This window comes from Gymnoscopelus microlampas (assembly GCF_963454915.1).
Source record: "Gymnoscopelus microlampas genome assembly, chromosome: 11".
Classification (NCBI taxonomy): Eukaryota; Metazoa; Chordata; class Actinopteri; order Myctophiformes; family Myctophidae; genus Gymnoscopelus; species Gymnoscopelus microlampas.
The window spans coordinates 25514817-25532316 of record NC_139948.1 but is presented as its reverse complement, the minus strand read 5'-3'; the positions used below and the strand labels follow the sequence as shown (position 1 = coordinate 25532316).

Below are 17500 nucleotides of genomic sequence, written 5' to 3'. Positions count from 1 at the left end.
CTACAAAATGGCAAACTCACTAGAGTGGACTATGTAGTGTGTAGTGAGTGATTTCGGACTACGTAATTCAGCAAAGTGGATGGTGGAGTGCAGATCAAATTCAAGATCACTGAGATCAATGGTGAATATCAATCAAATGTCAAAACATTCAGTACAAATATGTTGAAAATGACCAGTTAGAGGCACTGTAACTAAAGATTAGCCAGTGAGAAGATGAGTACCTGGTAAGTGACCCGGCCAGCAAAGTGTTTGATGGTGAACTCAGGGAGAGGCATCTTTGGCTTCTCATACAGCTCATTGTTGCCATGGTGGTAGTGACACTTCTGGAGAAAGGTGTGGTCTGTTGCCTGGCGACAAAATAACAACATGTTGATCAATCAAGGATGATAATCAGTGCTGCTGTACAGTATGGGACCAAGACATGAAATGCTATGAACGGCACTTGATGGGCTGATCACATCAGAAACGTGGACCTCTACGAAGGCCTCCCGCAGGTCACTGTGTGTCAGGCACCCGGAACTGGTAGCGAGCGGACTGACACTGTGGGAGTCAACCCAAGGCACAGTTTAGGAGAAGAAAGAGGTGCACCACCTAGCATTTGAGCCACGGACCACCATTTGATGAGATTTAGACGCTCAGACCCAAAACGTAGAATATTTTCTTATCATTGGATACGATTTTGTCCACAATTCCATGCTGTATCGATGTTGGTACCATAGGAGAGATAACAGGCAAACGTTGATCAAAATAACAATTCTTCAATTAAGTAATGCAGATGTAATGCAATCATTTAATAAATCACACCTGAGGGAAGCAGGCCTGGTCATCAAGAATCCTTAGTATCCCATGAGGCTTAGCAGCAATGAGGTCCATAACAGGTTGGTTGTCGTTGAACTGGATGTCCTGCCATGGGATTTGCTCCCTCATGTACTCCTCCTATACAGAGATATATTAACACAGTACAGTATGTAAGTAGCATGTAATATAACATGCGGCCTATGTGTGTATGTTTTTGTGTGTGTGAGTGCAGCAGCATGGTGTGTGTATACATGTGCCAGGTTAGAATTATGTGGGCCCGGGAGTGATGTGATGTCTGTGTGGGTGCGTGGGTGGGTGTGTGGGTGCGTGGGTGCGTGGGTGGGTGCGTGGGTGCGTGGGTGCGTGCGTGCGTGCGTGCGTGTGTGAGAGAGAGAGAGGTGGAATCACCTGTTCCTCCCTGAATATGATACGGTTGAAGAAGAACTGAAGATACTCATTTGCATAATTTATGCAAAGTTGCTCAAAGCTGTTGAAGGTCAGATCCTGGTATACACACGCACAGACGTACAAACACACAAACGCACAAATACACAAAAACACACAGAGTGGGTGATTTGTTTTTTTTGTTTTTTACATGTGATGTAATTCATCTTTATGCCTTGTCTCTTTAGCTGCAGTGTAACTCAAGAAGAGACAGGAGAGGAGAAACATCCTACCACTCAAACAGAGAGCGTCTCCTTTCAAACCCCAATGGTTCTATTGAGCCCCCCGCCCACAGGAGTGGCCCAATTCTCTCACAACTTGCTACAAAAATCGCTCATGAAAAACTATATAATCTCCTACATTTCATTTTCCACCTTCACATGTGTCTCCTTCTCTAATAATCAAAAAGTGCTATATATTTCATCTCGCAATTTACTTCCGGATGGTTCGTTCTGCACCTTTTTTTGCCACATCGGTCACGGGAAAGAAATAAGCACGGCCGTGGTCTATGGAAACAAGCCCAAAAGTGCACCCAAATAAGCCCAAAATCGCTTATACAAACAGTCAGACCTGGCAACGCAGCCTACGCCAATCATGCGTGAGAGATCTACAAGCTATGGGGCAGAGACGCCACCGTATCTTAGCAACAACGACAGCGCTCACTCTCATTGGTCGTGTCATGCCAGGAGCAGTTTCCAGACAATGGCATCGCAGAGAGCTTGCTGTAGCCATCACATTCAGTCGCAGCAACGACGGACAGGGAGCTGTGATAGCTGGCATGTAGCTAACACTAACGTCGCTGTCATGCCTGCAGCGGCTGTGCAATCACTTTGTCAACAATGCACGTTCGTGCGGCGAATGTTATTATTGCTGCTCCGTTAGTCCATTGTACATGGTGTATGTTGTGGCCTTGTGTGTCTTGTGGAGAACTGTGTAGCTCCACAGCAACTCCAGTAACTAACGTAATGGCAGGACCGCCCCGTGCAACGCACGTTTAGGCTGCATTATGGTAATGTAGTAATTTCAGATAATTCCGGTCCAACTAGGGCAGTGGCTCTCAACCCTTTCAGGCCGCGCGCCCCCCCAAATAATCATATTTGACCTGGGGACCCCCCCCCCCATTTTGTTTGACTCCTTTCCACAAGTCAATATTGCGAAAATAGCTTATCTACAAGCTCACAACGCCTCACGTTGAGAGGCGCTGTAAGCTTGTAGATCGGCTATTTTCAACATGTTTGCCTCTCTTATATTATTTGACAATTTGGCCAATGTTATATAGTACAGTTTGTTGACTACTTTTGTTGCAGTAATGGTCTTTTCCTTTACTTTCGTTTTTTTATTGTCTCCGCCAGGCCGAAAGGCATGGCGCGAGAGTATGTTTCACCCCCTGTCCGTCCGTCCGTCTGTGGATAGCTAATCTCCCGCATCGTTGGCTTGATCGCAGCGAAACTGTGCACACACACTCCCTGGATGCCAATTCAGAACCTCTGCCCCATTTTTTTCACATGGCCCTGTTATAGTGCCACCAGGAGGCCGCTTTTTGCAAAACACATTTTTCCACAGTACTCCTACATATTTTGTCCAAACATCACGCAAATCCGTACACAGTATCTCTATAGTCATTAAAAAAAACGGGTCCTTCAGATTTTTCAAATTCCATCCTGATTGGCTAAAAATGGCTTACAAAGTTTGCAGGACTGCTCCGTTTTGACCAAAATGCCTCAAATTATGAACACAGCATGCACTTTCCGTGCAACTTTGCACCCACATTCCCACTATGCCCCGGAAGAAATTCCACTTGAGATTTTTCAAATCAGCCTCATGGTGGCGCTATAACAGCCCGATATGTGTTTTCACCTATAACTGCACCAATCTGTGTAAAACTTTGTATGTGCACTCTCTACAGGTCAAGGAAAAACCTTTGCCCTGCATTTTTCACATCTACCTTTTATAGCGCCACCAGGAGGCCGACTTATGTAAAACATATTTCTTTACATTACTCCTTCCGATTTTATCTACATTTCACGCAAATCGGTACACATGATCTCTATAGTCATGTGCTCAAGACGGATCTGTTTAACTTTTCATATTCCATCCCGATTGGCTAAGATTCACATCTACAGTTTGCAGGAGTGGCCCGTTTAGAACAAAATGCCACAAATCATCAATGCAGCGTCCGATTGCGGTCAACTTTGCACGCACATTCACACTATGTTGAGGAACAAGTGCTACCATTTTAACATTGGCCTGTGGGGGGTCCCCACCGACAGGTTGAGAACCACGTATTAGGGGAGAGTCAGTGAGAGCTGGATAAACGAGGTAAAATGTGTCAAAAGGAGTCTGTACGGCTGTCGATAAATGAACACATGACGTCGGTGGGAGAGGAGATATTGTGTCTTTTGGACAAACAGCAGCGTGGTGCTGATGTTTGTTGTGTGAAGCAGCTTAATGTCAGAGTCTTTGTGTTGGAGCGCCTCAGTGCGGCTGCAGAGCTCATGTGCAACATCTTCCAGAGAGAGATAGAGACACTAGAAACTCTGCTGGAGAAAAAACAACACTGCTGGGCATTGACTTTCATATGGACATTGATCTACACACTGCAGGTATGTCTGTTACACACACAAACTATCAAACTACACACTACAGGTATAATGCAGCATTTGCATTCCAGCCAGCACGCCAGCGTAGTTCACATATGGTTTCAAGGTGGGCTAAACCATATGGACCCCATGTCGGCAATGTCATTGTGGACATACGTGTGTTCTACCTGGCCCTTAGGTGGGCCCCACCTAGGCAATTCTATGTGGGGCCGAGGTGGGTCTTAACTGCGATGCCCATGCGAGTATAAGTAGCTTCTACCTGGCCCTTAGCTGGGCCCCTACTAGCCACGTTTATGTGGGACCGAGGCGGGTCCTAACTGGGTTTGCCCATCCAGCCTTTAAGTGGGTTCTACCTGGGCAGTAGGTGTACCCTAACCAACCAGAGTGCAGTGCCCATCGCTCCAAATGTTGTGACGTCAGGGCTCTCAATACTGCACATTGGTCGAGGAGGAGGGGCCGCAGGGCGACCGCACACATCGCTGAACCAATGGTAGCCCACGGATGTTTCCTCTGGAGATTTAAAATCTGCCCCTCTATGCCACATATCATCCGCGCTACAGGGTCTTCACTGACCAAGCCACGGCCCCACTGGCCCTCATGACGCTACGCCACTTATATGCGCTGCCAAGTGGCCGCGGGCGCTAGGTGGGCGTGGCCGCGGGCTAGACGCGAGGCCCCGCGTAGCGGGGCCGAGCATCTAGTTTGTTCAAAGAAGAGGTAACAACAGACAAACAACAGTAAATGTCATCCATCATGTATTATCAGGAATCAAACTTAATGAGCGTCGCTCTTGGCACAGACATGCGCAGAGCAAATTCTGTCAGGTAACTCAGTGCAGTTGTTGGCGGCCGACCATTGGACCGCCTCAGCTCCACGTTCACCTCCACTCATCAAATCACACTCATTTCATTCTCAGACCGCTCTATTTAACTGGACGTTTGCACTGCCTCAGCCCTGCTTGCTTTTGCTGCTGCTCATGCTGATGCTGCTGCTGCTGCGCTCACTACTGCTGTCTTGCAAGAAAAAGTTGCTGCTCACCCTCCACCACCCCAGCTACCACCTGTCGTTTTGGATCTGCTGTTTATGTACGGGGGATTCAGAGTCCCTATGGTTGCGAGATGCGCTTTATCAGAGTACCTAAAAGCAGATCCAATTCATCGCCAAACCATAATAAATATATTGCTCATTTTATATTCAATAAAAAAATATGTTATCCTTCATGAGTTGCCCTTTATCCATTCAAGAGTTGCCCTGACAGAACTGTATAGTATATAATACAGTAGCTACTATATTCCTGAGAATCCTAGAATCCTTACAGCCTCATAACACAATAACAACTAAATTCATAATGAAAAGTCATTCAGATAATCACCTGATATCAATAAAATATACACATCCAATAATGACACACTCATAATGAGCTTTACCTCAAATCCGTAAATGTCCAGTATGGAGATAGAGAGGGAATGTTGGCAGGGATAGACCTGGGCGTTGATCCTCTCCGTTAACCAATGGAAGAGCAGCGAGTACAGGATCTTGGCAACAGCATCTCTGGAGGACAGAGTCATGTATGGATTGGAGGCGAGGGTAAAAAGACTAGCATAAAGTTTTGCTTTGTTTGCTAGGATGCTGTGAAGGGGGTGAGTATGACAACACAAGGCTAAGTTATACTTTACATTCAAGTTATTTCATTGTCAACCCTTTGACAAAAATGATGTATTTTCAGGTGAGAACAATGTGTTGCAATCAAATTGGATTGTACATTATTGCATGCACTGTCTGCTGGGAATTGAAGTCCTCTCACCTGGCATCAACAGCACTCTCCACAGTCAGAGGGGTATAGATCTTCTCTCTCATGGTCTCCTGTAGAGTGGACAGAGAGTCATAAACCACACCATCATGATGATGTTTATTTCAGAGCAAGCATTTCTTAAACTATTTTAACAATACATATCACATACAGTGCCCTGACAGCAAAATATGTACTGTATGTGTCAGGGTGAAAATACAGATGTGCAGGCTTTTCCATCTGGCAGCCATTTTGGGGGCTGGAGTGGAAATATACAGTCTCCGCGTAGTTCTGGGAACTACTTTATATGGGAGAAAAGCCAGTAATAACACACCGATATTGAGAAGCAATTTAGGGACCTGTAACGTAATTTAACATGGAAGTGCGTTCCCGATCAGCAAAAGATCAGGAATGCGCTAAATTTGGCGCAGGCTGTCAACAAAAGGAAGATTTAAATGGATGTTTCAATATGTTTTTTAACTTCGCCAAAACTACAGACATCTGTAGGATCCTGGGACTAGCTTTAAAATGTTGACAAAAGTCCCGGCTCTACAGTGAAGGGGGAGGTCACAGGTGCGGCTAGTCCATGTGTGTGTGTGTGTGTGTGTGTGTGTGTGTGTGTGTGAGAAAGAGTGGGTCCTGGGGGTCAATCAGATAAGGAGCAATGAGACTTGAAACCTCTTGCTCCCACCTGGACTGGGCATGCACACGCACGCACGCACGCACGCACGCACGCACGCACGCGCACACACACACACACACACACACACACACACACACACACACACACACACACACACACACACACACACACACACACACACACACACACACACACACACACACACACACACACACTTCCAGTGAGAGGAAATTACTATTGCCTGCTCTCATGTAGTCTCATGTAGTCAGACCCACCGTCTTACACCACCGACGGATGAATGTAGATATCTATCTATTCGTCTCTCTACTGCATGACTGGCTCTCCTGTTACATACTGTAGGAACTATATACTGTACGTAACTCCTACATAATTAGCAACTCAATTATACAACATGACTGTGTATGTGTGTGTGTGTGTGTGTGTGTGTGTGTGTGTGTGTGTGTGTGTGTGTGTGTGTGTGTGTGTGTGTGTGTGTGTGTGTGTGTGTGTGTGTGTGTGTGTGTGTGTGTGTGTGTGTGTGTGTGTGTGTGTGTGTGTGTGTGTGTGTGTGTGTGTGTGTGTGTTGGTGACAGCCACAGATCTCATCATGATAAGATGTACTTCCAAAGCAATCCTTCCTTCCCTTTCGCTCTCGCTCTCTCTCTCTCTCTTTCTTTCTCTCTCTCTCTCTCTCTCTCTACGAGTCCTTCTCAATCTCCATCAACACCCTCACTGGCAAAGGCGGTCAAAGTGACAACAATCGTCTCTCTCTGTCCAACCAGGAAATGATTGTTTGAGGAAAATCAAAGAAGGGGGCGTGTGTAGACAGAAGGTGTATGGGAAGCTGAATGACAAGGAGGATAAACAACAACAAGGACAGAGAGAAGATGCAAAAGTGGGATGCAGCTGGAAGAGTCCAGAACAGGATTACTTTGCATTTTTGCTGTATATGATGGCAAATGATAGACAAGACACGGATGATAATGACCACCACCTTAAGCAGGATTTGAACGCTCAACATCGAGAACATTTTGGAATCCTGACGATTCTTAAATGTAAAACGCGGATTACTACGTTTAAGTAAACACATGGAAAACATACCCTCCCTGGACACCTAAAAGACATCATCTGTCACTTTGTGGTGTCGGCTAACGAGGATCAGCACGTAACAGAAGGAGAAAGGTTTGTGACTATACAAGCATGAGGACAGAACAAAACAAAATACTATTCAAAATATACACATTAAAAAGCCTTGTGTGTTCAGCAAAAACATGGGAATGAGAAATACCAGTGCAAAGAAATGTTTGTACGTGTACAGTATACTGTATGAGTTGAGTGGTGCACAGCACACATGTAATATACCTGGTGAAGGGTTTTCACATTGTGTCACAGAGCTAGTTGCACTATTTGTAGTTATTTGTAGTATGCATGTGTGCACCTTATAATATGCCTTGCAATAAATGTATGTGCTTGTGCATGTGCATGTGCATGTGTGCGTGTGTGTGTAGTTCTGTGTGTGTGTGTGTGTGTGTGACCAAAAATCCCTATAAGAAAAACTTTTTTTAGGTCCCCATGAAGGAAAGGCACATTCTCATGGCTAAGAAAGTTTTTTAGAGCTAAGGTTACATAGTAAAACATTCAGGTTGGTTGTCGTAATCAAGGCAAGGATTGACATTTAGGGGTTAGGATTAGGGGTTGGGGTTAGGTTTACATTTAGGGCTGTGGTTAGGTTTAGGGTTTAGGGTTAAAAATGTCACACAAGTTTGATGAAAATGTGCTTTTGAGCATATATGCAAATACAAATGTGTGTGTGCGTACATGCGTTTGTGTGTGTGTGTGTGTGTGTGTGTGTGTGTGTGTGTGTGTGTGTGTGTGTGTGTGTGTGTGTGTGTGTGTGTGTGTGTGTGTGTGTGTGTGTGTGTGCGTGTGTGCACGCACTCATACACTATATAATGTTATCCCTTGTTTTTATGAGGCGATTCTATTACTGTGGAGAAACAGAATCGTCCCTCATGCTGATACCGTAGCGTTGTTGATAGCTCCCCATGTCACATTTGCTTTTCAGTATCATAATGAATGGATGAGGACATGATGTGAGGGTGAGCTGTGAGTGAACCACTTGATACCAATCTGGGAACCAGCTCTGAATCTGTCTTGAGAGATTACTTGATACAGACAGACAGGACCAGGTAACTGAAGGCAGAGACATGTCCACATTGAGTCTAAACAGGAACTGAAGACGTGTCATGGTGAGAGGACGAAGTATCATAGCAGATTAAACAGTGTCTTTCTTCCTCTGTTGAAAAGAAGACGGGTATGAGAGGATAGATTTTTATCACGTTACCGTGCTCCGGTATTAACATTACCAATGCTCTGGTAACACGTCAGACCCTGTCCTAGCTGTCTTTCAACACAAGGCAATCAGGGGACCCATGTGAAACTCAGGAACTCTAATATTTTGTAAAACAGTGAAACCATGCCATCAATGATGAGTTAATTTTGTAATGTTCAATAAATGTTCATCAAAATTACACTATAATTACTTTAAACTATATCAGCAAACAGAAATGATTTTTAAAAAAAAGGATTTTGAGACAATGTAGTCATAAAATTTGATATTTTTAGAGCAGAAGACTAAAGATGACTAGAGAGATAAAACTTATGAATGGATTTTTACTGTATAGGTCAAGCGGTTTTCAAGGTAATCGCAAAAACATTCACTTATTTATTACAGTGACACATTGAGGTGTCTCTCCACTGTTAGCGGAGAGAGAATAATGAAAAAACTAACAAAACAAAAACAATAGGGTTGCTGAAGCTCCACTGTTTTGACCCCTAATTACACAATGTTAATTCAGATTCAGATTCAGGGAAAATGATGGCTATTGGCTAGTGAGGGTGACAAACAGTTTCCAGCAGAGGGAGCCGGTAGGACAGACACAGAGCAAGACCCACCAGAAAATGCACAGAACCCTTTGCGCACTTATTCATTAAGAAATACGCCAAGTGACAGAGACTGACATGAGTATATGTTTTTTAATCTGTCAAAGTACACAAAGCTGCTGGACCAGATGGTACCCCATGTTGTGTCCTTAAGACCTGCTCTATCAAATGCATTCACAGACATTTTTAACCTGGTATTGTCACTGTGTGGTTCCTGCATGCTTTATGAAAATGCTCTAACAAATCATAACAGCACTGTGGAATTCGCAGATGACACCACAGTGATTGGACTGATAAATGACAACAATAAGGACACCTAGAGGATGGAGGCAAGGGAGCTAATTATATTGTGTTAAGACAACAATCTCTGCCTATATGTGGAGAAAACAAATGAGACAATTGTTGACTTTAAGAAGTGAACATCAGTAGGCATTCTCCTCTCAGATACCCTCTCCTGGTCTCTAAACACCAGTTTTGTCATTAAGACGGTACAACAGAACAGAGACTAGGCTATACTTTCTGAAATGTCTAGAGTCCACAAAAACCCTGATCAATTTCTACCAGGCTACTATAGGGGCGGCCAAAGCTGAGTCGGTAGCAACAAGGCCACTTGGGAAACAGAAGGTCCCTGGTTCACGTCCCGTTCATGTGTCGAAGTGTCCCTGAGCAAGACAATTAGCCTTTAACTGCACCCCAAGCGCTGTACTAATAGTGCCCTTAATATACAGTAGTTAGGCTATAGGATTGATAAATGCAGAGGAGACATTTCCAGTATATGTAAATATACAGTGACAAAAACACCCTAAAGAAATGGGGACAAAATTATTGTTATTATTATTAGAACTAATTACAGGGGGCTTACTGGTATGGTTTGGCAACCTGAGACCACAAACAACTCAGAAAACGTAAAACGGCTTCAAAACCTGGATTTATTACAGTACCCACTGCAAAAGGAAAGCGCTAAGTATCAGAAGGACACCAACAAACCAGCACATGGTCTGTTCTCACTCCTTCCTTCAGAAAAAGGCTTAAAGAGCATCGGAGCTCTAAAGACAATCTTAACCCCTGGTGGTCAGGATAATGAACAGTAGAGACCTTAATGCGCAGTGATTTATTATTTTCTAGTATTTCAGATTTCTTATGTATTGTTTTTAGGGATGTCCGATATTATCGGCCTCCCGATATTATCGGCCGATATTAGCATAACAATTGATATCGGGAAAATATTGGTATCGTTTTTTTTTTTTTTTTGCTTTATAAATAAGTTACAGGAGTTCTTACTGTATATGGTGTGTGTGATATGAAATTTGAGCTTACCCTAATCACAATAATCCCCGCATATATCGGTATCGGTTGATATCGGTATCGGTAATTAAGAGTTGGACAATATCGGTATATCGGTTATCGGTAAAAAATTGAATGTACATAGTACTTTTCAAGTGTGTAGTGCAATAAACTTGAACTTGAACTCTCTCTGTCTCATTTTCTGCGGTGATCAGCTGGTGTCTCTTGTATGTGTTGGGCCAAAAGGTGCTGAAGGTGATACAATGGCTCGTAACATCACCATTTGCATGTGTGTGTGTGTGTGTGTGTGTGTGTGTGTGTGTGTGTGTGTGTGTGTGTGTGTGTGTACGTGTCGTGTGCGTGTGCGTGTGTGTGTGCGCGTGCGTGTGTGTGCGTGAGAGAGAGAGAGAAATACAGAGAGAGACAGAGTGAGAGACAGAGAAACAAAGACATGGAGAGAAATGAGAGAGGGAGAGGAAAATAATAGGAGAGATACGTTAGAGGCCAGCTTGGCACACTGTCCCGGCTGTGACCTTTAGGTGTACAGAGGTCAATCTAGAGTGACCTCACAAGTATAGTAATACAAGTAGACACAGTCATGCACACTCACTCACACACACACTCTCTCTCTCTCTCTCTCTCTCTCTCTCTCTCTCTCTCTCTCTCTCTCTCTCTCTCTCTCTCTCTCTCTCTCTCTCTCTCTCTCTCTCTCTCTCTCTCTCTCTCTCTCTCTCTCTCTCTCTCTCTCTCTCTCTCTCTCTCTCTCTCTCTCTCTCTCTCTCTCTCTCTCTCTCTCTCTCTCTCTCTCTCTCTCTCTCTCTCTCACACACACACACACACACACACACACACACACACACACACACACACACACACACACACACACACACACACACACACACACACATTTGAAATATTCATCAATGTCCACATAAACAGAAGTACAAGAATGCCTTGTACAAAGGACATAAAACACTGCCAGTGCAGTCAGATAATGGGACAACAGCCAATTACAAAGTGCATATAAGGCAGAACATTGTTACAATAATGTTGGCATACTTGTCAAACACAGCAGACAACAATCATGGGTAAAGGAAACAATGCCTCCTCCAAATTGAGCGGCTTCCTATAATAGCTGATATTGAGCAGTACCTTGCTAATTGTTTAGCCCTCCTTTTGGAGAGGGCGGCCATTTGAAGGCCCCTCACAACCAACTTGTGCACGTGCCCTAGGCTACCAAAGATAAAAACCAAAGGTTTATCTGTAGCCTAGCTGAGAGATGGTCTGCTCTAGCTGATGATATTTTAGCACTTTGGTTAAGAAAGCTTCCTCTAAGCTGTAATCAAAAGTACAGCCGACCTCGAGAATGAACACCTCCCTATGGTTTTCATTAACAACAATGACATCAGGGGTGTTAGCTGAAATGTTAGCGAACACAGAATCATCATTACACAGGCTAAACATGCTTGGCTTCACAGTAGAATGCTTATACAGCATGATGGAGGACCTGAAAATAGAAGAGATATCTTTTGATATCAAATCCACTATTCTGTCATGCCTACTTATGTAGAGCCCCCTGTATACATGGCACCCATTTAAGATGTGGGACATGGTTTCAGCTATTTGTTCATGACCATGATGTATACAGTGAGGAGCACGGTTGCCTGGAAACCAGATGGAGAGGTTAAGTTTAGATGGTAAAACCTGCAACCTCGCTTTCAGAGTAAAGACAACTATGCACTCGTCTAAAGCAACATTTTTGAACACAGAGTGAGAGACAGAATGGTCCGCAGCAGGGAGACATGCAGTCTTCCCTTGTAGTCTCAGCTCAGTCCAGTGTTGTCGCTGCCTTTGCTGTTGTGCCCATAAGAGGCGACCTCGGGCATTAGTCACTGGGAGTTGGTGTTCTGTTCCACACACAGTCATAAATGCTCTGACAGAGATACTGGAATCAGATATAAAGTCCTCCGAGACAGCCATCGCCTCAGAGTTAGACCCTACCCACTTCAAGGTAACATCAGCCCAACAGCGCATATCGTTTAACCACACACCGACCACACACCGAAGCCGGGGCAGAGACTGTCTAGCTTTCCACTAAGTTTCCTCCTGAAGCCTAGGCAGCTAGGATCCGAGCCACATGCCAGGGGGACCTTATGTTGTTTTATGTCCAAGAACAGAAATGAACGTGCAAGCTCTGTCACATACTGGTCATCATTGTTCAGCATATTTAACAAATGGGAGAGCCTCGTAGCAATATATGTATATATATATATTAAAAATTGGGAACACCCATACTACCCTCACGTTTACTGTGAAATATAATGTCACGTGTTGTGTGTGTGTTAAGACCAGTCCATTGTCTCACTAGGTGTACAGTTTTGTCAGTGAAATCACGTAGTGATTTTCGTGGAAAATGTACATTGGAGAAAAGATGTTGTACCTTGGCCAATGCATGCGCACGTGGTGTGTGTGTGTGTGTCTGTGTGTGTGTGTGTGTGTGTGTGTGTGTGTGTGTGTGTGTGTGTGTGTGTGTGTGTGTGTGTGTGTGTGTGTGTGTGTGTGTGTGTGTGTGTGTGTGTGTGAGCGCGAGAGAGAGAGAGAAACACAGAGAGAGCCAGAGTGAGAGACAGAGAAACAAAGAGATGGAGAGAAATGAGAGAGGGAGAGGAAAAGAATAGGAGAGATACGATAGAGGCCAGCTTGGCACATTGCCCCGGCTGTGACCTTTAGGTGTACAGAGGTCAATCTAGAGTGACCTCACAAGTATAGTAATACAAGTAGACACAGTCATGCACACTCACACTCACACACACACACACACACACACACACACACACACACACACACACACACACACACACACAACACACACACACACACACACACACACACACACACACACACACACACACACACACACACACACACACAGGTTGTTACTGACGGTGACTTTGAAGGTGATGGATTTCTGTAGGCCTTCTGGTGAGATCTGAAGCAGCTCTGCCACCACTCTGATCTCCTGAGCACTCACAACGGACGCCACCTCCTGGCCATCTGCCTGTAATGCAACACAGACAGAGAAGAGAGAGAGAGAGAGAAGGGGTTGGAGAGAAAGAGAAAAAGAGAAGAGTGAGAGATACAGAGAGACAGAAAGAGAGGCAGTTGAAGAAACAAAATGGCAGAGAGAAAGTGAGAGGTGAAAGATGGGATGGGATGAGCATACAAGACATGACTTGTCATGGCATGAGGATGAAGTCACTATACTCTCCCTCTGTGTCATTAAGAGTTTGAGGAAGTGCTAAAGCAAGAGCTAAATAAGGAATAAAGATGTATCCGTTATACTGAGGAGTAGACTGTAGGGGTAGAGAGAGAAGCAGAAATAGTATTCATTTGAAAAGATTAACGCGCACCTCATGTTTCTGAAAGTAAACATTGCCCAAGTGCAGAATGGAAGCCAGAACTCTAAAGATGGCCGACTGGTCTTCGGAGGTGAAGCGGAGAGTATCCATGGCAGCCAGCAGATGCCGGAAGTCCTCTGTGTCGTTCTTTCCTGTTATCCCACAATCCCCTCCCTACATGGAGAGAGAGGGAGAGAGAGCACAGAGAGAACAGAAAGAGAGAGAGAGAGAGAGAGAGAGAGAGAGAGCACACAGACTCAGAGAGAACAGAGAGAACACAGAGAACAGAAAGAGAGAGAGAGCAGAGAGCAGAAAGAGAGAGAGAGAGAGAGAGAGAGAGACGGAGAGAGAGAACGAGAAAGAGAGAGAGAGAGATGGAGAGATAGATGGAGAGAAAGAGGGGGAGAGAGAGAGAGATAGAGAGAGAGAGGAAGAGAGAGAGAGAGAGACTTGAATATGATTACTTAGTATTCATCGCTTGATGTTGCTTTTCTCAAAAGTGGGATTTGTTGAGCTGTGATTCTGGAGTATTTGGAAGATGCGTAAGCATATTCAATTCAATTCAATTCAATTTTATTAAAGTGTCAAATCACAACAAGTTGTCTCAAGACACTTTACATGTAGAGAAGAGACCCAACATCCCACCCTGAGCAAGCAATTTTGCGACAGTGGCAACGAAAAACTCCCTCTTAATTCAACAGGAAGAAACGTCAGGCAGACCCTAGGCTCTAGGGCGGGGGCCTTCTGCCTCGACCGTGTTGGGGGAAAGAAGAGAGAGAGAAAGGAAATATTATTGACTTGTGTTTTGGGTGATGTCTTGAATGACTTCAGTAAAGCGGGTCACAAATGATGCAGATGACATTATGCTGTACTGCATTGTGCACAGATACCTGGTTGAGGTAATAGTAAGTCTCAGCTTCCTGCAGATAGAAAGCCTGTCTCTGCTGAGGGGGCAGCCCTGCCAGCATTTCATAGAAGATATGGTAGTTCCTCTCATCTTTGGCCTGGAGAGGGAAACACACACACACACAAATACACATTTGCGTGAATCCACAATGCATGAGCACGCAAGCACTGTAAAATGTACTGTAGGAGTATTTGTGTGTACTGTACATTGTGTGTGTACATGCGTGCGTGCGTGCATGTGTGCTTGTATGCATATAATGTGTTACCTGGAAGACGATACGGGACTTTTCCAGAAGATATTGAGAGGTTATGGCACCACTGATCACACCCCTGTAGTAGGAAGTAATATTAAAGTGATGCTGAGTTTTGGAAGATAGGAATGCATGGAATCTCTATTTATGGTTCCTTGATCACAGAGCACAAACAGATAAAGCTGACCAACAATATGCCACGGATAATTCAGGGCAATTAAATCCTTCTGCTCCGTGTCGGGATTGAATCACCCTGTCAGGGTTTATTTCTCAACAATGACGGCTCGCCGTCAATTATCCCGCTTATTACACGGGTACTTAATAAATTAATTAATAAATTGACCCAAAAGTCATGCTCCAACACTTGACTCTTTTAAAGCTGCCTTGAAAAGACACCTATTCTCTCAGGCTTGTGGCATATAGTTGTTTGTTGTTTGTTTGTTAATTTGTCTGTTAGTTGTTCATTGTTTTGATATAAAGCGTCCTTGGGTTTATGAAAAGCTATTATTGTCTCCGCCAGGAGACTATGTTTTCGTTCTCGTCCTTCCGTGTGTCCACCAAGCTAACATTGGTCAAGCTTCACGTGACACGTGACAATATGTTGAAAGGGTGTGCTTTGATTGGCTAGCGAGACGCATGATGAAATAGAGTCCTATAAATAGGTATGTCACTTCAAAAGATCATTATATCTTTTGAAGTGAGGTAAGACAGGGTTAATCAGGAACAGTACTGGCTGAACAGACCTGTGCTCCGAGGAGCACATTTTCTAGTTATTATTATTATTGTCTATTTCTCGCTTCAAATGTTTTCAAAAACATTCTTGAGAGCAACGTTTAGCTGTAAATTACATTGTGCGTTTGTTTACATGGTTGCCATGTTGGATACAGCACAAAATCAAGCAGCGCAGCAGGTGCTCTGAGCCTTTGATTAGACAGAGGTCTGTTATTGAGCTCAGCCATCATTATCCAGAAATAACACACCACTGATTTCAGTAATTAACCAATCAGAATCAAGCATTCAACCAAGCCGTGTTATAATTGGACTTATTACATTGAAGCGAGAAATAGACAATGCAGTAACTGAAAATCGATTCTATATGTGGTCAACACCTCCTGGACGGACGGCCGCACCTGGCATAAATTCATGGAATACTTTCATTACCGTATGCAAGGAATACTTTCTCTGCTCCACGTCGGGATTTAATCGTCCTGTTTTATTTCTCAACAATGACCGGCTCGCCGTCAATTATCCCTTGCTAATATATCATGGCCAGGTAACTATAGCTTGAAAGAAACGTAAGTATCTAAGTACGACAGAAACAGAGAAGAAAGACACATTTTTCATACTCACTGCTCCAGAAACACTTCTATGTATTTCCCAAAGCGGCTGGAGTTATCATTACGAACGGTTTTGGCATTTCCAAAAGATTCCAGAAGAGGACCTGCCTCAAGAATCTAAGGAGCATTCAAAATTACATAATTAATTACATTAATCCTCAATGAGTGATCCACTGGGAGACAGTTACTGTATGCTTAATTTATATTCTGTGGTGAGATGGTGTTGAATGCAGAAAATAGTGGAGCAACAAGCTCACAATGCATCACGATGCAATGGGTTGCTGTGAGCTTGTTGATCGGCTTTTTGGCACACGACACCATCGTACAACAAAGTGTAAATCAGGCATTATGCTACAAGCAGGATAGCAAAAGGAAATCTCACAACAAGTTCACATGCAAACACCAAACCACAATGTTATCACACTGTCTATAATGCCAACAAACATTATGATGTTTATAACCATTTCTTGAACGAGTGAGATGAGGAAAAAAGTCCACAAACGCCCACAATAAAAGCCACATACAACAAACAAATCACAGCAATGCAGGCAGGACACAGGAATGTGACAACAACCAGATGAGTTTTCAAGTGTAATGCAAAAGGTCATGCATGGAGAGACCTCAGTACCTCAATCTGCACCCCAGACAGAGAGCCGCCAGAGATACAGAGATGATTGTTATTTATCAAAACATCAACAAACACAAAAAGACAACAGCTAGATTTGTTTCACGTTTGAACCCATGGTTCCATGTGTGTGTCTGTATCTTTCCAATGCAGAAATATAACTCTGCACAAACCTGCATTTGCATGTGTGTGTGTGTGTGTGTGTGCATGTGTGTGTACCTGTTGTGTGCTGTTGTGTTGTTGGTGTATTGCTGCCAGGTAGCGCAGGACCAGTTTGGTGGCCTGTGTTTTCCCAGAGCCACTCTCCCCACTGCAAAAAAGGGATACTTTTATTAACCCTGTGGGAGAAACCAGACTACCCACTCTACCCACTAAGCTACAGCCACCCTTTACACACATAAACACACACAATCACACAAGAAAAAACACTGTCCATGTATAATTGATTTACTCTTGTGCTTGGGTGCTTCATTGTGCATGTT

General features: G+C 44.0%; 1 protein-coding gene across 1 annotated transcript in view; it reads right to left on the bottom strand.

Moving 5' to 3' along the window:
- myo15aa (myosin XVAa) overlaps positions 1 to 17500 on the bottom strand; it is a 60518-nt gene that overhangs the window by 38106 nt on the left and 4912 nt on the right. Inside the window, exons 6-16 of the mRNA XM_084070682.1 lie at positions 17238 to 17328; positions 16407 to 16510; positions 15072 to 15135; positions 14790 to 14903; positions 13912 to 14073; positions 13446 to 13559; positions 5647 to 5705; positions 5270 to 5393; positions 1207 to 1302; positions 805 to 936; positions 222 to 347 (exon numbers count right to left, since the gene is read on the bottom strand). Coding sequence (XP_083926808.1) covers positions 222 to 347; positions 805 to 936; positions 1207 to 1302; positions 5270 to 5393; positions 5647 to 5705; positions 13446 to 13559; positions 13912 to 14073; positions 14790 to 14903; positions 15072 to 15135; positions 16407 to 16510; positions 17238 to 17328 — 1186 coding nt within the window. The remainder of the gene's footprint in view (positions 1 to 221; positions 348 to 804; positions 937 to 1206; positions 1303 to 5269; positions 5394 to 5646; positions 5706 to 13445; positions 13560 to 13911; positions 14074 to 14789; positions 14904 to 15071; positions 15136 to 16406; positions 16511 to 17237; positions 17329 to 17500) is intronic.